The sequence below is a fragment of the Zootoca vivipara genome, chromosome 13 (assembly GCF_963506605.1).
Source record: "Zootoca vivipara chromosome 13, rZooViv1.1, whole genome shotgun sequence".
Classification (NCBI taxonomy): Eukaryota; Metazoa; Chordata; class Lepidosauria; order Squamata; family Lacertidae; genus Zootoca; species Zootoca vivipara.
In genome coordinates, this window is record NC_083288.1 from 51973116 (window position 1) to 51998872 (window position 25757).

A 25757-nucleotide genomic window follows, 5' to 3' on the forward strand; every position below is an offset into this window, starting at 1 on the left:
AACATTATGGATGAAAAGCAGCTGAGAATCTCGTTGCCAAATAGAATGAAATAGAATGAAGGGCTTATTGTTAGAAATAACACATCAAGACCAATCAGGTTTCCTCCCAGGCCGTCAAAGGAAAATATCCGGAATATAATAAATATTCTTGAATATTTGGAGGTAAGAAATGACAAACAGGTAGCTATGATGTTTATCGATGCTGAGAAAGCCTTTGACAACGTCTCGCGGGCCTTCATGTCGAAGGCCCTTAAGGAGATGAATTGTGGAATGTCATTTGTAAGAGGGATAGAAACTATCTATACAGTACTAGGCAAAAGGCGAGGCGGATTATAAATAATACCATTACTGAAGAATGTAAAATTATGAAAGGTACTAGGCAGTGTGTCCGCTTTCCCCATTGCTGTTCATATTAGTTCTAGAAGTTCTGATGCGTAACATCAGAGCAGATGAAAGAATTAAAAGAGAAAAGGTAGGAATTAAGGAATACAAGTTTAAAGTATTTGCTGTTGATTTAGTCATCATGGTAGAGAAGATCCACAAAACACAGATTTAAATTTCTGAGGAACCGACCAAAGAGGCTGGATGTGCTTGGGCGCAGAAGGACGGGCAGCTAAGTTGACATTCATTTTTCCTATTTATGTCCTAACGGAAATGCCCTCTTTGAACACTTCCTGCTAACACCTTACCGTACTGACATAGCTGCCAAGTATCCCGTATCCGCCGGGAAAACCCCTTTTTTCTTACCGTTTCCTGGCGGTCTCCCGTTTGGCGGAAAATCCCGGCATTGTCCCTTTAATTTGCTTCTTCCCGGCGGCCATTTTTCTGGTGCCGCTTCGCCCTTCTATGGTCACCAGAAAATGGCGGAGCTGGCGTCGGAAGTCGCTTTTACGTGTTTCCGGTCATGCGCGGAAGCGACTTCCGGCACTGGCGCCGCCATTTTCTGGTGCCCATAGAAGGGCGAAGCGCCACCGGAAGTTGCGTCACGCAACTTCCGGTTATGCGCGCGCTGCCGATCCCGGATCTTTACGATCCGGACTTGGCAGCTATGCCGTACTGAACAACTGGGGATTTGGGTGTGAGCCTCTGAAGTTGGATTCCCAAGTGGAATTTCCAAAACAATAGCCCCAAAGAATCCTGGGAACTGTAGTTTAACACACACACACACACAGAGAGAGAGAGAGAGAGAGAGAGAGAGAGAGAGAGAGGATTCTAAACACCCCTTAAGAAACTACAGTTCCCACGGTTCTTTGGGGAAAGCCATGGCCACTGAAAGCGTCCCCTTCCTGCTTCTAATGTGCAGTGCAGACAGGGCCTAGGACATGTCTGGTTTAAGACAACAGCACCCCCCAAAAAATTGTGTGATTGTAAAATAAAAGGAAAAAGAAAAAGAATTTTCTCTCTCTCCCCCACCCCTCTATGAAATGATGCAACTGGAAATTAACAATCTAACCAGTAATTTTCAGGCATTTGTGTTTTTTTAAAAAAATAATTTTTATTAAATGTTCTAAATGACATTTCAAAATACTGTATTCATTTAAACTACCTTAAATCAATGACTTCCCTTCTTCCGTGGTTCATTTTGCATACCACACACCCCTGCATATTTCACATGAACTACCATTCAGAATGGATGCTTTTGAATTCTGGTGCTGGAGGAGACTCTTGAGAGTCCCATGGACTGCAAGAAGATCAAACCTATCCATTCTGAAGGAAATCAGCCCTGAGTGCTCACTGGAAGGACAGATCCTGAAGCTGAGGCTCCAATACTTTGGCCACCTCATGAGAAGAGAAGACTCCCTGGAAAAGACCTTGATGTTGGGAAAGATGGAGGGCACAAGGAGAAGGGGACGTCAGAGGACGAGATGGTTGGACAGTGTTCTCGAAGCTACGAACATGAGTTTGACCAAACTGCGGGAGGCAGTGGAAGACAGGAGTGCCTGGCGTGCTCTGGGGTCCATGGGGTCACGAAGAGTCGGACACGACTAAACGACTAAACAACAACAACCATTCAGTAATCCATTGCTACGACCAGCGTTTTTTAAATAAACACAATTTTCACCTACATGTTCAGTACTGTACTGTAAACATTTCCTAGTCTGCTTTAAACATGCATTCTTCTCGTTCTCTCATTCTGTAAATTAAGTGTGCCAGCTACGCACCTTCCAATAATTTGAGTGTATTTAAAGGCCCACAGGAGGGCACTAGGAGAAGGGGACGTCAGAGGACGAGATGGTTGGACAGTGTTCTCGAAGCTACGAACATGAGTTTGACCAAACTGCGGGAGGCAGTGGAAGACAGGAGTGCCTGGCGTGCTCTGGTCCATGGGGTCACGAAGAGTCGGACACGACTAAACGACTAAACAACAACAACAAAAAGGCCCACAGATGTTTTTGAATAACTCTAGCCTGGCTGCCTGACAACCTGCCCATCAAGAGATTGTTCTGTGAACCTCCCCCCCCCCCAGCCCTCCTTCTTGGGCTACTTGCTTGGCAAAAGAAGTTGTCATCTCCCTGGCACGGATTGGGTCCTTCCACCGGGTCGCTCTCTAGAGGGGGTACCACGGGCGCTTCCGAAACACGCAGTTCCCTCTTCTCCCCGTCAAAACGTTGACCTGGACAAAGTTTGGACAAAGTCACAGCCTGCCAACTGGCCAATTTCCCAATCGGCACCAACCTCCACCCAGGCAAAAGCAGGCAGGCTTGCGGGTGCCCACGGGGCCAGGATTGCCACGGGGCGAGCTGCCACGGCTGGCAGCCACGGAAGAGGGATGTGGACGAGGGTTGGGGTGGTTCAGGGGGGCCTGGCTACCCTCCTTTTACCTCCTCCCTTCTTTTTCCAAGTCACAAATTTCAGGCCCTCATCCCGCTCCCGGCCACCGTACAGCACGGTGCCCTTTGCTCTGTCAATATTATTTCTCCCAAAAGCGGCCTTTCCAAAATGCTAGCGCCCCACAGAAAGCTTTGGGTGTGTGTGTGTGGATTTACAGATGGATAGCTTGGTCAGTAGAACATAGACTCATGGAATTGGAAGGGAACCCCAAGGGTCATCCAGCCCAACCCCCTCTGCAATGCAGGAATGTCAGGTAAAGCACCCACGACAGGTGGCCACCCAACCTCTGCTTAAAAACCTCCAAGGGACTCTTCATATCAGGGTTGTGGGTGGGTTCATTGGGCAAAAGTTTCCGTCATTGTAGGGGGTTGGACTAGATGACCCTTGGGTCCCTTTCCAACTCTCTGATTCTTTGAACCCAATGCTTCTCAGTTCCCATTGGGGAATTTAAAGACTCCTGGCCCAGTCTGTGAAGATGGTGCCCGTGAAAGGATCCATCCATTCAGGTGCCCTCCCTTTCTCATCTTTCCCATCACCTAGCCAAAAAAAGTGCGCCACTCATATATTTTGTAAGAAATGAAAGTTTAATGTCTCCCATCCCTGCCTCCTGTGGGAGAGAGCCCCGCAGTTTAACTATGTGCTGCGTGAAGAAGAACTGTCTTATGTTGTCTTATGTGCCCTGAAGATGATGATGATGATGATGATAATAATAATAATAATAATAATAATAATAATAATAATAATAATATATTGATGTAAACAAAATTGCTCCTTTTCCCTTATGGGGTTCCCAAGAGCCCGTATAGAGTCCTTAAGTGGGTTCTCTATTGGTAGGAGAAAATAACAGAGGCCAACCAGAGAATATTGAGAAGCAAAGTGGCTACTAAGCTTGATATTTATTCAATGAACTGTTGCGACAAGGTTCCCATTCACCACATGCAGGAGGGAGGAGAGGAACCCAGAACAATGCTGTGCAAGCCCTTATATGGACTTGAAATTGCCCACCCTGTAGCCCAAGACCACCCCCAAAACATCAGACATACATCACAGGAGGAGGAAGTCTACAGCAGAAATCCTGCCTGCCAGGATGCCTGATAATGGTCACTGATTGCTTTACCTGGGCAGCCTGGCCATTCTTTTGTGATGGAAAATGCTTTAATTCCTGAATCCAGGTCACAGGCTCACCCTAAAAGGTAAAGGGACCCCTGACCATTAGGTCCAGTCGTGACCAACTCTGGGGTTGCGCGCTCATCTCGCATTATTGGCCGAGGGAGCCGGCGTACAGCTTCCAGGTCATGTGGCCAGCATGACAAAGCTGCTTCTGGTGAACCAGAGCAGCGCACGGAAACGCCGTTTACCTTCCCGCTGGAGCAGTCCCTATTTATCTACTTGCACTTTGATGTGCTTTTGAACTGCTAGGTTGGCAGGAGCTGGGACCGAGCAACGGGAGCTCACCCTGTTGCGGGGATTCGAACCGCTGACCTTCTGATCAGCAAGCCATAGGCTCTGTGGTTTAACCCACAGCGCCACCTGTGTCCCCTATTCCTACACAAATCATAGCTGTCAAATTCTCCCCTTTTTTTAAGGGAAATTCCCTTATGCTGAATAGGCTTACTCGCGAGAAAAAGGGAAAACTTGACAGCTATGACACAAATACCGTCCTTAAGGCAGGTAAGCAAAAGGCAATGGAGAGGTTTTCCCCATTTCCTTCCTCCTTGCAAAGAAACATCTGAGGTCAATTTGGGAGAGTCAAAATGGCTTCAGGATTGCTCTCCTGTACTATTTCAGACACGTGGTTCACATACTTATGCATGTGTTTGCCTTGTACATTTGTGAACATTTAATTTATATAGTATAACAATCTTGCCCAGCTGGCTGGGTCTCCCCAACAAAATATTAAAAACACAATAAAACATCAAACATTCCCACATTCAGCTTCCTCGGAGGTCCACAACTTCCAGCATTATGAGAGAGGGAGAAAACTCCTGGCGCCCTCCAGCATTTGGGTCACATTATCCATTGCATACCTTAAAAGCAACATCAGACCCCTGTGATCAGCGCATCCCACTCCCCGCCAAGAATTCTGGGAACTGTAGTTTGTTCAGGATGCTGAAAGTCGTTAGGGGGCCCACAAACACCCCAGTTTCCCCTCCCAGACTGGTTTAATGGTCAGTGACCTCTTCCCAGGGAACTCTGACAATGAAGGTAAAAATGCAACCATCCCGCTATCCCATAATTTCACACACTACAGATAGATTTACCCTTTCTGGAGACAGTCCTGTAAGTGTGTGTTTGCGTGTTGTTGGTTTTGTGTTTTTTAAAAGACAACAGCCATTTCGCAATATTTTGTTCAAAATTTGATATTTTTAGTCTGGAACTCCCTGCTTATTGACGTCTGGCAGACACCTTCGCTCTGCACTTCCCAGCACCTGCTAAGAACATTTTTGCTTAGACAAAAATGTGGTTTACAATCTGTTTCGTTCATTTCGCAAACTGCTTTGGTTTTTTTAAAAATAATAATAATTTGCATAGGCAACCGAGGCTCTCCAGATGTTCTGGAACTACAACTCCCATGATCCCTAGCCAACAGGGCCAGTGGCCAGGGATCATGGGAGTTGTAGTTCCAAAACTACACCTGGAGACCCAAGATTGCCTGTGCCTGATCTGAAGGCTCTGTTTAAAAGATTACCTCTCTGGAAGGACCTTACAACTCAACAACCTGACCATTGGCCACACCTGTGACTCCTCCCAGGTGTAGCTCGACTGCAGATCCAGGTTGGTTACCTCCCCCCCCCCCCCGCCAGTCAATCACATCCTGGCAATTTCAGGCTGCAAAGTTAAAGTGGATTCCTGCTCTTGTCCTGACCTCCAAAATGTGTCCGACTTCCTGCAGTAAAGGAAACTGATAGTATTGGAAAGTCTGGGGGGGGGGCTATTAACCGGTGCACCATTTCATAACCGCCCCCCCCATGCAAACAAATAAGAATGAATAATGTGCAATAAATAGCCAAGAGCATTTAATCTCCCGGGGCTGCAATCTCTTTGAGCTTACTTCCGAGGAAACCTCCCTAGGGTTGGGCTGCATAGCCATTTGAACTCAAAATAAAAAAATTCCTTCAGTAGCACCTTAAAGACCAACTAAGTTTATATTTTGGCATGAGCTTTCGTGTGCATGCACACTTCTTCAGATACCATTTGAACTCAGTTGGACTGAGTAAACCAGCAACAGAACTATGCCCGCTTTAACCATGCCCCCTTCCTCCTTTTCCCGGGCTGGTCCTGCCATGCCCCATGAAAAATGCAAAAATATTCTATGCACAAGGTTTAGAAAAAACCCCAAGAAATAATTCTTTGCAAAGGGCCTCAATCCTGACCACCACGTAGGGGTTGAATGGCCATCTGTCAAGGATTTTTTAAGCTGAGAGGCGAAACGGTGAGAATAGCTTGATTGGTAGAGCAGGAGATTCTTAATCTCAGGGTCACGAGTTCAAGATTCACGTTGGGCAAAAGATTCCTGCATTGCTTTCTTGCTAGGTATCATGGGACAGGAATTGCCAAAGGGCCGGAATAAGCTATTCATGTATGCCACAACAGCAGCTAGGATATTACTAGCCCCCAAATGAATAATAGAATCATAGAGTTGGAAGAGGCCACAAGGGCCATCCAGTCCAACCCCCTGCCAAGCAGGAAACACCATCAAAGCATTATTGACATATGCCTGTCAAGCCTCTGCTTAAAGACCTCCAAAGAAGGAGACTCCACCACACTCCTTGGCAGCAAATTCCACTGCCGAACAGCTCTTACTGTCAGGAAGTTCTTCCTAATGTTTAGGTGGAATCTTCTTTCTTGTAGCTTGAATCCATTGCTCTGTGTCCGCTTCTCTGGAGCAGCAGAAAACAACCTTTCTCCCTCCTCTATATGACATCCTTTTATATATTTGAACACGGCTACCATATCAACCCTTAACCTTCTCTTCTCCAGGCTAAACATACCCTATATGGAAGGATGATAAGATACCAAGGAAGGAAGAATGGCAAGTCAAACTTACGGAATACACAGAAATGGCGAAACTTACAGGAAGACTTTGGGACGATGGAAATAGAGAGTTTGAAAAAGACTGGGAACCATTTATGTTGTATCTACAGAAACAGTGTAATTCGGCTCACAAGTAGGGTTTGAGTGAACGCTTACAATTAAGAAAATAAGTGCATGCTTAAGAAACAACAAAATGGAAATTAATTAAGTGTAGGACATAATTTGAAAGTAAATTTGGTAAGAATATAAGAGCATCAGCAAAAAAAAATGTAGAAAGTAAGATAAAACGAAGCAGAAGTAGCATATATTTAAAGAACCAGAAGGGAAAGTAGAGGGAAGTCACAGGGTGGGGAGAATTTCACTTTTTTTATTTCTCTTCTTTTATGTGTCAAGTGTGTTGAATACTAAATGGTAAAACCTAATAAATAATAGTAATAATAATAAAGATTCCTGCATCGCAGAGGGCTGGACCAGATGAGCCTTGGAGCCCCTTCAAACTCTACAATTCTATGACATGATGTCTGTGATGGAAGGAAGGTAGGCCGTAAATGAAATAAATGTCAAAAAGCGGCAGGTGATTTCTGAGCAGAAATCTCAGAACCCTGTGGGTTTTAGGACCCTGGGGAATGAGGGTGGGAAAAGGCGGGTCTTAATTTCTTGAGTCAGGTGACTGGGCGGAGTCAGAAAGCAATATAAAAGGACAATCGCCTGGCTCTCTGCTTCATTGCATGTCAGGGCTGCAGCTATGGGGCAGGAGTTTGAGATGGGGCTGGTTTTACTCTGGGGCATTTTGCTGGGCCAGGGGGCTTTTGCTGATCCGCAGAGATCTGCATGGTGGCAGCCGGAGACCTTGGATCGGGTCCCCCTGCCCCCTTCCTCCTTTTCCCAGGCTGGTCCTGCCACGCCCCACGCGGTGAAGGTTTCGTGCGAGCCCCACCGCTTGGTGGTGGCAGTGCACCGAGACCTCTTTGGGGTGGGCAGGCTGGTGGCCCCCGCAGACCTGACGCTGGGGGTGGCCTCGTGCCCCCCTGTGTCCTTCGACGCTGCCACGAACGTGGTCCTCTTCGAGGCTGGTCTGCATCAATGTGGCATCGCGGTGGAGGTATTTTGTTTCGTCTGGGATGGAAGCCTTGGGGTTTGGGTTTTTGGGGGGAGGGGTGGGTCCTGCTTCAGGGATGGAGCTGAAATATGGGGTGCTTGGGGTGTTGAGCAACAGGGGGCAGAACCCCCCGGGAGGTCTCCCAGGTCAGCCCCATGGAAAGTTGCAGGAGGCTTGCTCAGTGAGCTAACTAAGACCAAGGAATTGTGGGTTTAGGTGGTTGCCGGTTATGGCCAAAATGTTTGTAGCTTTGGTAGGCAACCTAAGGCCCGGGAGCCGGATCTGGCCCAATCGCCTTCTCAATCCGGCCCACGAATCAGGGTGCTTTTCCATGAGTTGAATACGTGCTTTTATTTCAAATGCACCTCTGGGTTATTTGTGGGGCATAGGAATTCGTTCATTATTTCCCCCAAAAAATATAGTCCAGCCCCCCCCCCAAGGTCTGAGGGACAGTGGAGCGGCCCCCTGCTGATAAAGTTTGCTGACCCCTGGTTTATAGGAAGAGGCTAGCAGGATCAGGCCAGCTAGCCCAACCAGATGCCCTTACTGGGAAACCCGCAAGCAGGATTCGAACACAAGAGCAACGCTTCCCTCCTGCGCTTTCCAGCAATTTTCATTGCTGCCTCCAACTGTGGGATAGCCACTCGATAGTCTTAATCCTCCACAAATAGCCTTCTCCACCCTGCCCCCCCCCAAAAAAGAGCTTGCAGGATCAAACCCATGGCGGCCACAAACAGCCCTCTCCTCCTCCACGAATTTGCCCAATCCTCGCCATCTCAGTTGGCGGTCGCTGCCTCTTCCTGTGGCAGGGAGTTCCACAGGTCAACTCTGGAATGCCGTTCTGGCAGACACCCGGAGAGGTGCCTTTTACGCTCTGAGTAACTCGTAAGGGAACTGTTTGGGAGACGTGGGGGGTGTCGGTCTCTGGTTTCCTCAGTCTTAGGAGGTTTGGGGGGCTCAGCCAGGTAAACAAGTACGGTGCTTTCATCTCTGACTAGGATAGCTTTCAGTGGGGTTGCCCAGGAAACCACCGCAGGGGATGGGGGCCTCTCGGTGGGGCCTAATCCTTTTCCAAAAGCTGTCGCCGAGGAGCCACCTTGCCTTGCTTCCAGGAAAGCTAAAGTTCTCGGGATGCACGGATCCTGCAGCGTGTCCTAGGAAGAGTTCTGAAAGTCGACCCATCTCCCTTTGCTTCCAGATGACTCCAGAGCTGCTGGTCTACCGAACGCGTCTGTTCCACAAGCCGTCTCCTTCCGCCAATCCCGTCATCACCAGGACCAACGCTGCGGAGATACCCATTGAGTGTCACTACCCCAGGTGAGCAAGGCTCTCCGTTGGGTGTGGGGGTTAAGCGAGGCTGTTTCACCAGGGGGTCATCCAGTCCAACCCCCACCAATGCAGGAATTGCAGCTAACATAGCGCTAGGTTAGCGCTAACAAGAGCGGTAGGTTAGGCGGAAAGCCAACAGGTGAAGCTCTTCCCCAATTTGCTGTCCTTCGTCTCTCCATTTTGAACTATGGCTTTCATCAGCCTTGGTCAGTGCATAAGGCCTGAACCAGGCAGAGGGCCTTCTCGGTGGTGGCACCCGCCCTGTGGAACCTCCTTCCACCAGATGTCAAGGAAATAAACTCTCGGACTTTTAGAAGACACCTGAAGGCAGCCCTGTTTAGGGAGGTTTTTAATGTTTGGTATTTTATTCTGTTTTTAATATCCTGTTGGAAGCTGCCCAGAGTGGCTGGGGAAACCCAGCCAGATGGGTAGGGTAATAATAATAATAATAATAATAATAATTAATAATAATACAGTAATAATAATAATAATAATAATTTATTCTGGTGCTCTTGGGAGGTAGGAGCTGCCTCCCATCAACCCTTGCCAGCCTGCTGCATGATGGGAGTTGTAGTTCAGCCACATCCAGAGGGTGCCATGTTGGCTACAATTCCCAAAGTACCCCGGGCAAGAGGTCTTGATAGTTAAAGCGCCCTGGGAATTGTAGTTCTGAGAGAAAGAGGGTTGTCTCTCCTAGCATCTCTTGGCACCCTTAGCAAACTGCAGCTCCCAGGATTCTTTGGGGGAAGCCTGGCTTATTTAAAGTAGTACGATACCGCTTTAAATGTCTGTGGATGGAGGCCTTTAGCTCCTCCCTTTATTGCCTCTGGCTCCTCCTAGTAGAGGATACCTGTCTTCTGCCCTGCCAGCCGCAAGGGCGGACCAACCCCCTAGATGTCTGGGAGCAGCAAGGAGTAAAGGGCGGCGCAGGAAGGAAGTGATTTCCACACTCCAGAGGGAGCTGGCGGGTCAGTCTAGAGGGCATCTAGGTGCCCCACAGTTTTTGGACTAAGTGTGTTCTCAGCTGCTTCTCTCCCCATTTCCAGGAAAGGCAACGTCTCCAGCCAGGCCATCCAGCCCACCTGGGCTCCCTTCAGGTCCACAGTGTCAGCCGAAGCGAGGCTTGGGTTCTCGTTGCAGCTCATGAACGGTAAGGAGGAGGGGCGGCTTCGGGGTGCGGGAAGGGCCTAGCTGAAAACCCAAAGCCCGGTCTGGTTAGGATCCAGGGCTGCCGAGCACCAGGGCTTAAAGGATGCAAAGTTCCACCTTAGCCAAGCCTCCTGCCTCCGACAGGGGACAGCCAGATAACCCCCAAAGCCCACAGACGTCGCTGCAGTTCCCTGTCTCTGACCATGGAGTTTCTCCTTGGCCGTTTTGGCTAATAGCTCTTGAACACAGGATAGCTCAGTTGGCAGTGCTGATAACGCCAAGGTTGCAGGTTTGATCCCTGCATGGGACAACTGCATATTCCTGCCTTGCAGGGGGTTGGGCTAAATGACCCTTGGGGTCCCTTCCAACTCTACGGTTCTATGAATCCCTTCTTCTTCACAAGCTCCGTTTAACCCTCTTGCTCCTGAAGTTCCTTTTCTGCTGTTATGGCAGCAAAATTCTTCCTCCATGAAATGCTGACTTCTTTCCTGCAGCCGTCTGAGGTTCCCCTTAAGGAAAGCCCTGGTCAGCCTGGCGCCCTCTGGGTGCTTTGAACTACAACTCCCACCAGCCCCCAGCCCCCAGCTTACTAGTTATTCTTATTTTGTAGAGTTGGATGGGTTCCGGGGGGGTCATCTAGTCCAACCCCCTGCAAGGCAGGACCTTGATATGTGACCTGATGATTCACGTCCGAAGCGATTTGTATGTAAAAGCAATGCACGGAAAATGGGATGGTGAAGTAGTAAGAATGGATCGTGAGACGGAGCGGTTCTCTGAAATGCCTGCGGTGGCTGAAGTCGCTTCTGTGGCATATATTTAAAGCACCCCCCCCCAAAGAATTGTGGGAGGAACTGTAGTTTAAGGGTGCTGGGAATTGTAGCTCTGTGAGGGGGATGAACAAAGATTCCCAAGGTTTTTTTTTGGGGGGGGGGTAAGTTGGATGGTTTAAATTGGATGCTGTGGATACGATCATAAACTTTTCTTGTTCCAGCTGAGGAGTGCTGGGTTTACGTATAAGCTAAACAAGCTCTAGCTTAGGGCCCCACTCTCTTGGGGGGGCCCCAAAAATGTAAAGGGAAAAAACCTGGATGTACGTTTCCAAAATAAAAGATGACAAACAAATAAAGTAAAACCTACCTACAGCAACGGTGTTTTGTGTTGTGTAGGCTCCTAGGATGTAAGTCATGGTCCCCGCCTGCTAGCCTGCTCCCTAATTTATCCCAGATTTGCTCCTTTCTATATATAGGGTGCCTACATTCTGCTATTTAAAATTATTAGTAGTTTGCATCATACATTTACTCCTCTTATTATTTCATGTTATAGCAAGTTTCTAGAGACTGGATTGTGAGTCCCTGTCAATTGTGTTTCTAAAGGAACCTTTGTTAGTGCCAAATGCCAATGTGTTTGCATTATTAAGTTATGAATTAAAAATCATTTTAAGTTAAGAGCTTAATGATTATTTTACTATTAATATACTTCTTCTTAATTGTATCTCAGTTCAACAATCACTTTGATAAAATACATATTTTGTGATGTCCAAATGGCTTTCGATACCTATTAGATCCATAAATGACCGTATAGCATATGTTCAAGACAAAAAACAGCGACCATTTGTTGTTGACAAAGGACAGCTGGACATCTAAAGGGCCCCATTCCCTTCAGTAGCTCAGGGCCTCATCAAACCCAAATCTGGCCCTGCAGCTCAGTAAGGGACCCTCCCTGCCCAATCTCAAGTGGCAGGCTGTTCCACATGCTTGGGGCCACTACAATGAACCACACTATCAGCGGGAAAAGTTACTTCCTTTTCTCTTTTGCTATGTTTGCAATTAAAAATAAAAAAAATGATTTGGGGAGCCGGCATTGACGCGTTCATCCTCTCCCGCTGCCAAGGTGACTGGAGCGGAGAGCGGCCGTCTTCTCGCTTTCAGCTGGGTGAGATCCTGCACCTGCAAGCCCAAGTCGAGGCGAAGAACCACCTGCCCTTGAGGCTCTTTGTGGACAGCTGCATCGCCAGCCCTGAAGCCACTCTGGGGTCTACGTATGCCATTGTCGATTCCAACGGGTAAGCAATATCCTGCATGAGTATTTTATTTCGTAAGTTGTATCAGAGAATCAAGAGTTGGAAGGGAGGGGCGTCTAGTCCAACCCCCTGCAACACAGGAATCTTTTGCCCACGCGGGGCTCGAACCCGCAGCCCTGAGATTCAGAGTCTCGCGCTCTATCAAGTGAGCTATCCCCAATTTGGCTTATATCCAGAATTTGGCCCAAATATAAGCTACACCACACCTCCCTACTCCACCCCAATTCCGACCCTGAAAAGTTATTAAAGTGGGGCTTAAATTTGCAACCTAACAAAAACTGGCTTTTTACAATATCGCTGCTGAAACAGACATACGGTAAAATGGAACAAAACAAAAAAATTGTTGCCAATTTGCGAGCTTGAGTGCCTGTGGAATTGGAGCAATTGAATAGTGATTTGCAGTTTCAGTGATTGTGGGGTAACTTTTGCGGGCTTGCAAGACCAAAGACTCGGAGTTACAGTTCTACCAACCACAGCGATTTTCAGCCTGTAACCCAATTTTAAGGGAGTGGCTTATATTCGGGTATTGTCTCCCCCCCCCTTGAATTTTAAAGGTGTGGCTTATTTGTGGGCGAGGCTTATATTTGGGCCAATACGATAATAATAATAATTAATAGTAATAATAAATAATTTTCTGAGCAGTTCACATACAATGGCATTACCCTATTTATTTAAAAGCAGCAGCAGCAACAAGAAGCAACCCTGGACTTTTAAACTGCTAAATATAATAAAATTAACGAAATACAGGCAAAGTCACCTTTATTGTCTGGGTGCCAGCTGGCCTAAGCAGAAAACGGATTTGAGGGTGCACCAAGTGGTACAATGGAGGTGCCTGTCTAATATCAATTGGCAGGGAGTTCCAAAGAACACATGGAAAACAAGATGGTTAAAGTGCTCCCTAAATGGGGGGAGATGGGCTGCCAAAAGCCAGGAATCCCTGTTTTCAGCAGCATTCATAACAAATCGTTATTTCTTGTATCAACTGAGGCTTTGCTTCTGCTGTGATTCCTGCATTGCAGAGGGTTGGACTAGATGACCCTCAGGGTCCCTTCCCGCTCCCTTACTTGGAAACAAAGGAATATGCCTTCTGTCTGGCTAGTAATCTCTTGCCCAGCAAGGCCTCGAGCAGAAAAGGCTCTTCCCTGCTTAGGTCTGTGACTTGGAGATAGAGCGTTTGTTTTGTGTGCATAGATGGTCCTGGGTTCAATTCCTGACGGCATCTCCGGAAATGTTGGGATTTAAACCTCCCATCAACATGGTGCACGGCAAATGGTGCTTCTTAACACACCTAAAGAATAACAGAGGGCTTATCCGGCCTTCTCTTGTCCTGCTGCTTTGGAAAAATCCACTCTTTAGCGCTCAATCGGCACAAACAGGCAATTCGGGTTTTCACCGGATTGACGTTTGCTCTGATTTAGCACTAAAGAATGGCTTTTCTCTGGGAAAAGAAAAAACCCGGTTAAATCACAGGGGGAAACGCGAGAAAATCTCAATCCAAGCAAGGGAAAAGGTAGGTGGAAAATCTAGCGTAAAGTCTGACCTCAAGTAGTTTCTGGAAACAGAAATTCACGGTCTATTTCTCCCCTTGGCGCAGGTGCCTGGTGGATGGGAGGCAAGAGCATGTCTCCTCCGCGTTCCTTGCTCCCCGAGTCTCTGAGACAACGCTCCGGTTCACGGTGGACGCGTTTCGGTTTGCCGGGGACTCCAGGAATACGGTGAGCTGGTGGGGTCTTGCGGGGCGAGAGGCCTTATCTGGGCCCACGGGTCTGTGGGAACGGTGTCCCTAGAACGTTCATTCACCTGGCACTGATGGGAGTTATAGTTCAGAGCACCTGGAGGGCAACAGGATGGCCTGGGGTTTTTTTGCAAAATGGGCTGCACTGCAGCAGCAGCCTTGCCTGTGGGGGTCACAAATAGCTGGGTGTTTGCCATTAATGCTTAGCGTCTTGAATTTTATTTTATCCCTTAGCGCAGGGGTCAGCAAACATTTTCAGCAGGGGGCCGGTCCACTGTCCCTGAGACCTTGTGGAGGGCCAGACTATTTGGGGGGGGGGATGAATGAATTCCTATGCCCCACAAATAACCCAAAGATGCATTTTCAATAAAAGCCACACATTCTACTCATGTAAAAACACACTGATTCCCGGACCGTCCGCAGGTCGGATTGAGAAGGCGATTGGGCTGGATCCGGCCCCCGTTGCCTACCCATGGCTTAGGCCCTAGGGTTTTGCAAAATGGGCTGCGCTGCCTACCGGAGGCACCTGCGGGGGTCACAAATAGCTTCAACTGGATTTTTTTCAATTAAATCTTAGGGTCTTGAATTTTATTCTATCCCTTAGCAGATCATGCAGGCCGCTCGAGGCTCGCGTGCCGCACGGCAGGCAGGAGGGAGAAGGGCGCCGCGTAGCTTTGAGTGCTGACACCGCTGCCTCCTCTCCCTGCCCAGCATGCCCTCGCAGCTGTACCCAGTCAGTCCCGGACTCCTGCTGCTGGGCGCCCCAATGGGCGGGTGCCCTGGCGCAGGGCACCACTAACCCTATTGGGTAAGACGGCCCTGGTCACCTGGCGCCATTGTGGCCCTCTGCCTGGCCAAAAAGTCCTTTTTAACACTCGCCCTCCTGCCTTCTCCCCTCCAGCTGTATGTGACTTGCCACCTCAAAGTAACGCGAGCCGACCAAATGCCAGATGTCCGGAACAAGGCTTGCTCCTTCGACGTTGCCAGCAGCACGTGAGTCGCTTGCAAGACACATAACATACCCCCCCCCCTTTGAGACTTGTCATCCTGAAGCCCTTTTCACTTTTTCTATTTCCTTATTTGTTGCATATATACCCCCACCTTCTCCTCCCAGGAGAAGGCATGGTTTTTATCCCCTTCCTCACTTAATCCGCACAACAGCCCTGCGAGGTAGGTTAGGTGGAGAGGCAGCGACTGGCCGCCAAGGTGAGCTCCCTGGCCGAGTGAGGATTTGAACCCAGGTCTCTCTCCCGGGTCCTAGTCTGACGCTCTCGCCACTCTTCCCTGGTGGCTGGCGTTCATTGTGACCACCTCCCTCCAATTACTTATTACTAATAACTTGGCTACGAGAAGCCAAGTTACAGGGAACCAGGCAGAGGGCCTTCTCGGTAGTGGCACCCACCCTGTGGAACGCCCTCCCACCAGAGGTCAAAGAAAACAACAATTACCAGACCTTTAGAAGGCATCTCAAGGCAGCCCTGTTTAGGGAAGCTTTTAATGTTTGATTTCTGTATTTTAATGTTTTGTTGGAAGCCACCCAGAGTGGCTGGGGGAACCCGGCCAGATGGGCGGGGTATAAATAATAAATTATTATTATTACTACTACTAATAATGCCAATATTTATTACTTGCCCTTCAGATCAAGCTCGAGCTGAATCAAATTTTAATCTATCCCTTTCCAAAAGCCTTAAGTCACCATCGTCAATTTTTCATGGTGATCATTTTATTTTGTCTTTGGGTAAACTGTGGCGCTGAAACGAGCGGTGTGTAAATTTTGCGGAACGAATGGGAAGAAACCTTGGCTGTTGTAACTCCAGAATGCTCTTGTTCGATAGTATCAAGCCGGCATAGAACACAGATCGCTGAAATTGGACTTCTGGCCCATTTAGCTCAATATTGCTTGCACTGACTGGCAGCAGCAATTTATCTGAAGCCTCTCCCTCCCAGCCTTGCGGTCGGGGGGTTGAACCCGAGAGGCTGCTTTTGCCAGACCCCCCTTGCAAAGACCCACAATTCTGTTCTCCCCATAGAAATGCCTGCTTTCATGTCTGATATGAACCACTAAGAAGATCTTCTGCAAAACAGGATCACGGGCGTTAAGCGGAGGTGGGGAGGGGGACCTGCCTGTTCTTTAACGCTCTCCCCCCCCCCTCTTTCTCCTCAAAGCTGGCTTCCTGTCGAGGGACCTCGGGGTATCTGCGGCTGCTGCGAGGAGAGGAACTGTGACCGGGTCCAGGGAGAGCTGCCCCACACCTTCCGCCCCAGACCCCGGCCCCTGGAGATGAGCTGGCAACGCAGCCTGCCAGGTGAAGGGGTTTTCTGAAGACTTGGAGGTCAGCTTCTCCAACGCTGCCCCGGCCCTCTAGAAAGAGAGAACCCCTTTGGTGTCCTCCCGAGACGCATTGCAAGGTGGTGGAGCTGGATGACCTTCGGAGGGGCCCGTCCGACCCTACAGTTCAATGATTCAGTGTTGGGCAGCACTGTAGTTGAAGCTGAAGCTCCCCTAACAATGTTTGGGGCTTTTTAGTTGAGGAAAGGCGGCATGAGGGGGACTTTATAATACATGGTTTGGAGAGAGAATAGTGGGGGTTCCCCCCCCTCTTTTTCTCACAATGTGAGAACTGGTGGACATCCAGTGAAACTGAATGTTGGAAGTTTCCAGCCGTTCACGCAGCTCAAAGTTAAACTGTGGAACTCCCTCCCACCAGAGACAGTGATGGCCACAAATCTATAATATTACTAGCTGGCCCTGCACGTGTTGCTGTGCGTTAGTCTGTGAAATGGAGGGTAATTGCCCCCCTTCAGATACCCCTGAGCCTCAGAGTCCCCCTGAGTCGAGGCGAGATACTGTGGAGAGGGCAGGTTTCATCCCTGTGTCCCCCCCCCCTGTTCTGACCCATTACGTATCCCTGCCCTCTATTCGCCCCCCCCACCTCCACTTGGCCTAGTCTGGAAAGCGGCCTAGTCTGTCTGATAATGGCCGCCTTGGGGGTTTCAGTTGCTTGGTTGATGATGTCATTTGGTTTGTGGGTGCGGCCTAGATTTCACAGGAAGGGAGGGGGTGGAGGAGGGTACTACGCCACTTGAGGGCGCTGTTTGACTTGATGGGAAACCAGGTCTACACCTGCCCAGGTGTGTGATTTGAGGGATTTTTGCCCCCAACAACGCTCGGGGAGTGGCCTGGATCGTTGTGTCAAAATTTCAGGACGATTGGTCAAGCGGTTACGGAGAAAAGTGTAGAACGCAGTTTCACGATTTTTACATAAATATATATATATATATAGATAGATTACTGTTACGTATTTATTTAAACCTTGCTTCCCCCCCCTCCCCACCAGGGACTCAAGGCAGCTTACAGATAAGAACGGCCAGTGCTTTCCCCCCCCCTAAAAAATATGTTTAGGGTTACTCTCATTTTGCCACTCAAATTGAAATACTGCCCCTCGATGAGGCCAAATTTAGATTCACAAAATGTTTAGGGGTATGCGTCCCCCTGCGTCCCCCCGCCCCCAGGGAAAAAAGCACTGTGAATAGCTAAAAACAGGCAACAGTCCCTTTAAAAACAATGAAACACTGATCGAATGAAAACAAGATGTACAGATGGGGAAATCTATTAAAGCCATAAAGATAATTACAGTAAGAAACGGAACCAGCTCTTTCGTTAAAAGCAGCCACTTCCCAAAATCCTGTTGGGACAACAAACCGGGATGGCTTTTAAAAAGAGGGTTGGACAAAATTCATGGAGGATGGCAGGACGCCGATGTTCTGCTTCTGAATCCCAGTTTCTGGAAGTTGCGGGAGGGGAGAGAGGGGGTCTTGTGTTCGGATCCTGCAGATTTACCCCATAATGGACGTCTGGTTGGCCCCTGTGAGAACAGGATGCTCGACTGGGTGGGGCATTGGACGTTCGTAACTCACCTGCTTACTGGCTTCCTCCTGACCACAGCCGAGTTGACCGCACCCCAGGCCCACCTGACGCTGGGACCCCTCTTCGTTTTCGACTCCCCGGAGAGTTTTGCAAACTTCCCAGGAGATCCGGCCGGCTCTTGGAAGATGGCGGTGGAAGGTAAATGGGACTCGCTTGGAGCAGATCTTCTTCTTCTCCTTTTCTAGTTTCTCTTCCTAACTTTCCAAGAAAGGAACTGTAAGATGCTTCTTCGGTAGTTTTTTAGGGGGTTGATTTCCACCCTCGCCCATTTCCCTAAAAATGCCTCTCTTTTTTTCTTTTTTCTTTTTTGCTGACTTGCCACTTACTTTTTTTTTCATTAAAAAAAAAGTATCTGAGCTTGCTTCAGCCAAAAAATGCTTCCAGAGCATTTAAACAATTTTATATATATAAAAAGTTATGGTGTGTAAAAAGCAGAAAGTTTGTGTCGCTCCCTCTTAAGACTGGAATGCACGGGGGTCATCCAAGCAAGCAGAATTCTGGGAGGTTTTCAGGACGAAAAGAGATGCCGCACGGAATTTGACCCCCGGAACTCACTGCCACAAGATTAGCAACTGATGGATTTGCAGGCAAGGAGGGTGAGGTTTGGACGGCTGCTGGTTGTGAAGGGTGTGTTTTGCTTCCAGTATCAGAAGATCGGCTGTAGGGAATCTCGAGCAAGGAGAGGGCTGTTGCAAACTGGGTCCCATCTACAGCATTCCCTTGGGGGCACCTAGGTCGCCCCATGCAAAGGGCAGGATCCTGGACCAGCCGAACGGCGCAGCGATTGTCGTCAAAAATATCCAGGTCACCTTTTCGTTCTTTCGGTGTGTGGCTAGATCAGACGGCAGTGGAAAAAACCCAAATGTCCAGAAAACTAGAATAGCTCTGGTTAGCCTAGTTAGATTGCAATGTGGGTGACAAGTGGGACTCTATAGGGAAGGCGTTGAATAGAGAGGCTGTTGCCATAGCCAAAAACAAACCCCTTTCTCTGTCCTATCCAGGGCCGGATTTAGGTTTGATGAGGCCCTAAGCTACTGGAGGTAATGGGGCCGTTTATATGTCCAGCCGTCATAGAATCATAGAGTTGGAAGAGACCACAAGGGCCATCCAGTCCAACCCCCTGCCAAGCAGGAAACGCCATCAAAGCATTCTTGACATATGCCTGTCAAGCCTCTGCTTAAAGACCTCCAAAGGAGACTCCACCACACTCCTTGGCAGCAAATTCCACTGCCGAACAGCTCTTACTGTCAGGAAGTTCTTCCTAATGTTTAGGTGGAATCTTCTTTCTTGAAGTTTGAATCCATTGCTCCGTGTCCGCTTCTCTGGAGCAGCAGAAAACAATCTTTCACCCTCCTCTATATGACATCCTTTTATATATTTGAACATGGCTATCATATCACCCCTTAACCTTCTCTTCTCCAGGCTAAACATACCCAGCTCCCTAAGCCGTTCCTCATAAGCCGTCCTTTGTCAACAACAAATTGTCGCTGTTTTTTGTGTTGAATATATGCTATATGGCCATTTATGGACCACATAGGTATCTCAAGCCATTTGCCCATGTTGCCATGCAACCAGTCCATGCAGAATGTAGGCACCCTATACTGTATATAAAAGGTAAAGGGGCCCCTGACCATCAGGTCCAGTCGTGTCCGACTCTGGGGTTGCGGCGCTCATCTCGCTCTATAGGCCGAGGGAGCCGGCGTTTGTCTGCAGACAGCTTCCAGGTCATGTGGCCAGCATGACAAAGCTGCTTCTGGCGAACCAGAGCAGCGCACGGAAACGCCGTTTACCTTCCCACCGCAGCGGTCCCTATTTATCTACTTGCACTTTGATGTGCTTTCGAACTGCTAGGTGGGCAGGAGCTGGGACCGAGCAACGGGAGCTCATGCCGTCGCAGGGATTCGAACTGTCGACCTTCTGATCAGCAAGCCCTAGACTCTGTGGTTTAACCCACAGTGCCACCTGGGTCCCAAAATGAGCACTTCTTCCCGTCGGGGAATCGAACCCCGGTCTCCCGCGTGACAGGCGGGGATACTTACCACTATACTAACGAGGACTTAGCTATACTGTATATAGAAAGGAGCAAATCCGTGATATTATAGGGAGCAGGCTAGCAGGCGGGGCCCATGACTTACATCCTAGGAGCCGACACAACACAAAACCCTGTTGCCGTATGTAGGTTTTATTTTATTTGTTTTTTATCTTATATTTTGGAAATGTACATCCAGCGTTATTTTATTTAAATTTTTTTTGGGGGGGGCCCTAAGCTATAGGGACCCAGGTGGCGCTGTGGGTTAAACCACTGAGCCTAGGGCTTGCTGATCAGAAGGTCAGCGGTTCGAATCCCTGTGACGGAGTGAGCTCCCGTTGCTTGGTCCCAGCTCCTGCCAACCTAGCAGTTCGAAAGCACGTCAAAATGCAAGTAGATAAATAGGAACCGCTACAGCGGGAAGGTAAACGGCATTTCCGTGTGCTGCTCTGGTTTCGCCAGAAGCGGCTTTGTCATGCTGGCCATATGACCTGGAAGCTGTACGCCGGCTCCCTCGGCCAATAATGTGAGATGAGCACGCAACCCCAGAGTCGGTCACGACTGGACCTAATGGTCAGGGGTCCCTTTAAGCTATAGCTTGTTTAGCTTTTACGTCAATCAGGCACTGGTCCTACCTCTGAAGCGAAAACCTGTATATGTCAACTCAGTCGGTAGAACACGAGATGCAGAATCTCAGGGTTGTGGGTTCGAGTCCCACGCTGGGTAGAAAGATTCCTGCACTGCAGGGGGTTGGACAATGGCTCTCAGGATTCCTTCCACCTCTACAATTATATGTGATTCTAAAGTAGGAAAGGGCTGGCTTTATATTTTGAAGGGTGAAAAAAGAAAAGCCAGCACTATCTGACCTGGCGCAGTGGGACTTCCAAATTTCATTCCGCTCCCAGGAAATTGCGGAAGATGCAATTATCTCCAAGGGTAATTTGGGAAGCCTCAGAGCTCCCTCTAGTGCCGCAGAGCTGGTACTGCCGGAAACAGGGTTTAAACTGTGTTTTCGAATATCGCTAGGAAGATGCGAGGGGGAGGTTCAATTCAGGTTGAGCGGACTCAGTTTGCACGATCCGAATCAAGATAAGGGCCGAAACGCAGCCCCCCTCTGAAATCCACACCCCTCCAAATTATTGCAATGTGTTTCTCCAGCCTGAGTAGTGGGTCCAAAATAAATGCATATGCTGGGGTAAATCGTGCAAAAAAAATGCGTACTTTTTTTGGGGGGGGGGAGAGAGAGAATTGTAGAATTGGAAGAAATCCCCAAGGGTCATCTAGTCCAACCCCCTACAATTCAGGAATCTTTTGCCCAATGTGGGGTTTGAACCCACAACCTTAAGATTCAATGTTTCATGCTCTTCCAACCGAGCTGTCTTATGTTAGTTATATTAGTTATTTATTATTATCAGTGTTTTGTTTTTTTCTGGAAGCACGCAGGGGTACACTCACCCCTAAACATTTTGCGAATCTTTGTAATTTTGTCTGTTGTATTTCTTTTTCTCGATTTGAACTATAAAATGGTGGTTTTGAGTCGAGAGTACCCCTAAACATTTTTTTTAAAGAAAAAAAGCACTGATTATTATAATCTGCCGGAAGGGCGTCACCCTGTGCCCCAAAGCGTCCTGGGGGTAAAATATTTGTGTTGTTTTGACGTCTAACAGATGGCGCTGTTTTTCCAAAAAATCATGTTTTTACCTGTCACAGGTGTGACATCTATATCATATAGGTATATAAATTTTTGAACAAAGAAACATTTACACACACACACACACACACACACACACACACTGTGTGTGTGTGTGTATGTATGTATGTGTGTGTGTGTGTGTGATTATATATATATATATATATATATATATATATATATATATATATATATATATTATATATGAAGATGATTGCTTTACGGTTGTAGGTGACCTAGTGAAATGATTCTGTGGGACAACTAATCCATATAAATAATCACAGGGTTGTATTTGGGGAGGGTGGAGCCGCATTGAAATTAAACATAGATTAAGCAAGTCCAGTAACTTCAACACGTCTGCACTGGAAATGAACCGATAATAATTAAACGCAGCATTTTTTTTTTTCCTTGAAAATTTTGTTTTCAAATAAGACTGCATTTGGCTTTGCTAGCTGGCAAATGCACTATTCCAAACGTCGGATGCAGTTCTGGGCCACTGTCAGATCAAGCTTGCTCTGCTAGCTTCCTTGCATCGCCTCCGCTTTCCAGATGCGATGCTTCTCTCCCCCCCCCCCCCCCCCGCCGCCGCCGACAGATGGATGGATAACTTGCTCCCCCTGGTCTAAGGGGTCAGGCCGCTTCTGGCAGCCTCGGTGACGGATCGTGTGCCCTCTCTGAGAAGTCGGAGCTTCACAACTGACAGCTCCACACCTTGGGATTTGCCCCCATTTATTTACATTTTTTCAGAAAGACTTTTCATTGCAGTTCTGTGCAGAGGAGGAAGTTGCCGCAAAAATCAGTCTCTTCCCCCCACCCCCCCACCCCGGTGATGCAATACAATTGCAGAGAATCCAGGCAGCTGGCAAAAAACGTACTCTGAAGCAAAAAGTGGACACAAAAGCCTCCTTAGAATTACAGTGGTCCCTTGGTTCTCAAACTCCTTGGTTCTCAAACAACTTGGAACCCAAACGCTGGAAACCCGGAAGTAAGTGTTCCAGTTTGCAAACTTTTTTCAGAAGCCGAACACGCTCCGTTTTGAGTGCCACACTCCCGTTTTGACTTGTTACGCTGAGATCTGTCTGTTTTTGCTATTTATTTTGCGTTTTTGTTTTTGCGGCTCTTTTTTGAAAATTTGCAGGGAAACGCTAGTGTTTTGTCTTTTAAATTACAAACCTTTCCAATGGACCAGGCTAGAACCTCAATGAAACTCCTTCCTTGCTTTGTATTTAAAGTTTTACTGCTCTTGCCATGTTCAAAGCTGTTTCCTTCTATCATATTTGTGGTATTTATGATTCTGAGTTGCCACAAGATAGCCTATTAATGGTAATAGCTATTGATTTTCTTATACTGTAAATCAAGTGAAGGTTTGTCCATGTGTGGCAAGTAGTAATATGCCGGTATAAATACTTCGTGCTATGAATCTGCTTTAACCATATTTGAGTAAGGATATATAAGAATAATTTTCATGCATTATTCCTTCCTGGGTTTTATTGTGTTGCAATTTTATTGTGTTGCAATATTGTCTTCCTTAGTGGTTTCTGTAAACTGCTATTCTGAATAATACTTTTTTTTACCGGGCATGGAAGGGGGAATTGCGGGTGAGTTTATGGAACCAAGGGGGCGATGGCCCAAAAAAGGTTTGGGAATCATAGTTTATAAAATTATACAGAAGAGTTTTTCTCTCTCCCTCATAGCACAAGAACTTGGGGACATGCAATGAAGGCTGAACGTTGGCAGATTCAGGGCAGATGAAAGTCCCCTCTGCTCACAGCTAGACTGTGGAACTCCCTCCCACAGGAGGCAGTGATCATTGCTGTCATGTTGTTGTTTAGTCGTTTAGTCGTGTCCGACTCTTCGTGACCCCATGGACCAGAGCACGCCAGGCACTCCTGTCTTGCACTGCCTCCCGCAGTTTGGTCAAACTCATGTTGGTAGCTTCGATAACACTGTCCAACCATCTCGTCCTCTGTCGTCCCCTTCTCCTAGTGCCCTCAATCTTTCCCAACATCAGGGTCTTTTCCGGGGAGTCTTCTCTTCTCATGAGATGGCCAAAGTATTGGAGCCTCAGCTTCAGGATCTGTCCTTCCAGTGAGCACTCAGGGCTGATTTCCTTCAGAATGGATAGGTTTGATCTTCTTGCAGTCCGTGGGACTTTCAAGAGTCTCCTCCAGCACCAGTTCCTGACACAGATGCCTTTAGAACCATAGAATCATAGAGTTGGAAGAGACCACAAGGGCCATCCAGTCCAACCCCCTGGCAAGCAGGAAACACCATCAGAGCATTCTTGACATATGCCTGTCAAGCCTCTACTTAAAGACCTCCAAAGGAGGAGACTCCACCACACTCCTTGGCAGCAAATTCCACTGCCGAACAGCTCTTACTGTCAGGAAGTTCTTCCTAATGTTTAGGTGGAATCTTCTTTCTTGTAGCTTGAATCCATTGCTCCATGTCCGCTTCTCTGGAGCAGCAGAAAACAACCTTTCTCCCTCCTCTATATGACATCCTTTTATATATTTGAACATGGCTATCATATCACCCCTTAACTTATCTCTTCTCCAGGCTAAACATACCCAGCTCCCTAAGCCGTTCCTCATAAGGCATCGTTTCAGGTGCCTTAAAGCATCTTTAAAAGAGGATGAGGCTAATTCATGGACGAGAGGGCTATCAATGGCTCCTAGCCAGGCTCTGCCTCCACTGTGAGAGGCAGCGATGCGTCTGAAAACCACAGGAGGAGAGAAGGGTCTCGGGTTCAGGTCCTGCTCGACTGGGCCATCTGGTTGGCCACTGTGAGCGCAGGATGCTGGACGAAACTTGTTAACGTTTAAGCAAAAGGCAAAAAAATAGTTGGGCCCCTGTCCTGACCCTGCAGGGCTCTCTCTAAAAGTTCTTACGATCCGTTGCACTACTAGACCAAACACAGCTCCTTTTTCTGTCTCTTGGCAGAGTTCATGCCAGCGATGGAATCCAAGGTGGATGTAACGAGAACCCCCTTGCCCTTCAAAGACCCGGGAAGGTCGGCCAACATCTCGGAAGAGCAGGAGGATAATCCTGAGCCGGCGGTGGATGGTACGTGCCGGGCGATGGGGGTTGATAGCACAAGCTGTGAAAGCAAACATCGCCCTGAGAAGGAAGAGCAAATTTGATTCAGAAGCTAGACTGCCGGGTTTTGTTTGATTTTATTTTATAACTCCCTAAAGCGGTATACAGAAATAGCATTGGAAAGAGCGAGGCAGGGTTGCAGAAACGGAAATGATGAAAGAGCGCAACCCAAACTTTGTGGATCGGGGCGGGGGGGAGGAGTTTAGGTCAGTGGTTCCCAAATTCATGGCAGAGAAGGCTCTGGGTGGCTATGCTCTGCCTCGGTGGCATAGCGTGATTTGCCAGTGTCCGGGGCACAAAGGGTGAACCCAGCACACATTGACAGAGTGACCCCCAACTAGAGCCAAGCGGGGCTACCTGATTGCATATGCAGGGAACCTAACTGGCTGAATCCCCCCCCGACACCTGTGGAGAGGCGCACTGGGCTGGGCTATGCTGGGGTCACCCCAGGGCCGTCATGAGCAGATGCGGCGCCGGGGTGCAAATATCCACCCAGTGCCCCCAAATTACCACGGATACTCGGGGGGGGGGCATGAAGCTGCACACTGCCAGCCATGGGGGGCACAACTCTCCCCCATGCTGCTGCGAGAGAGGAATCCCCACAGAGGCTTGGGAGGGAAGCTGCACGCCCGCCAGCCATATGGTTGGCGGGGTGCAGCTGGCGGGCACGCGGCAAAAACGGAGGCCGCTGGCAAACCCGCACAGCTCCCCCACTCGCTGGGTGCCCCTGAGAGGTCAACGCCCTGGCGCAA

At 48.4% G+C, this 25757-nt stretch overlaps 2 protein-coding genes and 1 non-coding gene across 3 annotated transcripts in view; 1 reads left to right on the forward strand and 2 right to left on the reverse strand.

The window, feature by feature from the left end:
* Window positions 1–2827, reverse strand: part of LOC118095020 (asialoglycoprotein receptor 1) — a 30723-nt gene extending 27896 nt beyond the window's left edge. The window contains exon 1 of the mRNA XM_060281934.1: window positions 2490–2827. Within this exon, the coding sequence (XP_060137917.1) occupies window positions 2490–2509 (20 nt within the window). The 5' untranslated portion in view covers window positions 2510–2827. The remainder of the gene's footprint in view (window positions 1–2489) is intronic.
* A 4785-nt stretch (window positions 2828–7612) lies between these two features.
* Window positions 7613–18851, forward strand: LOC118095765 (zona pellucida sperm-binding protein 3). Its single transcript, XM_060281395.1, has 9 exons — window positions 7613–7969; window positions 9165–9283; window positions 10342–10445; window positions 12335–12506; window positions 14119–14239; window positions 15161–15252; window positions 16426–16565; window positions 18206–18325; window positions 18832–18851. Exons 1-9 carry the CDS (start codon window positions 7613–7615, stop codon window positions 18849–18851), a joined length of 1245 nt encoding a protein of 414 aa, XP_060137378.1.
* Window positions 18852–20171: 1320 nt separating this feature from the next.
* TRNAD-GUC (transfer RNA aspartic acid (anticodon GUC)) lies at window positions 20172–20243 on the reverse strand. Its single transcript has one exon. It is a non-coding gene; the product is annotated as a tRNA-Asp (tRNA).
* Window positions 20244–25757: the final 5514 nt, after the last annotated feature.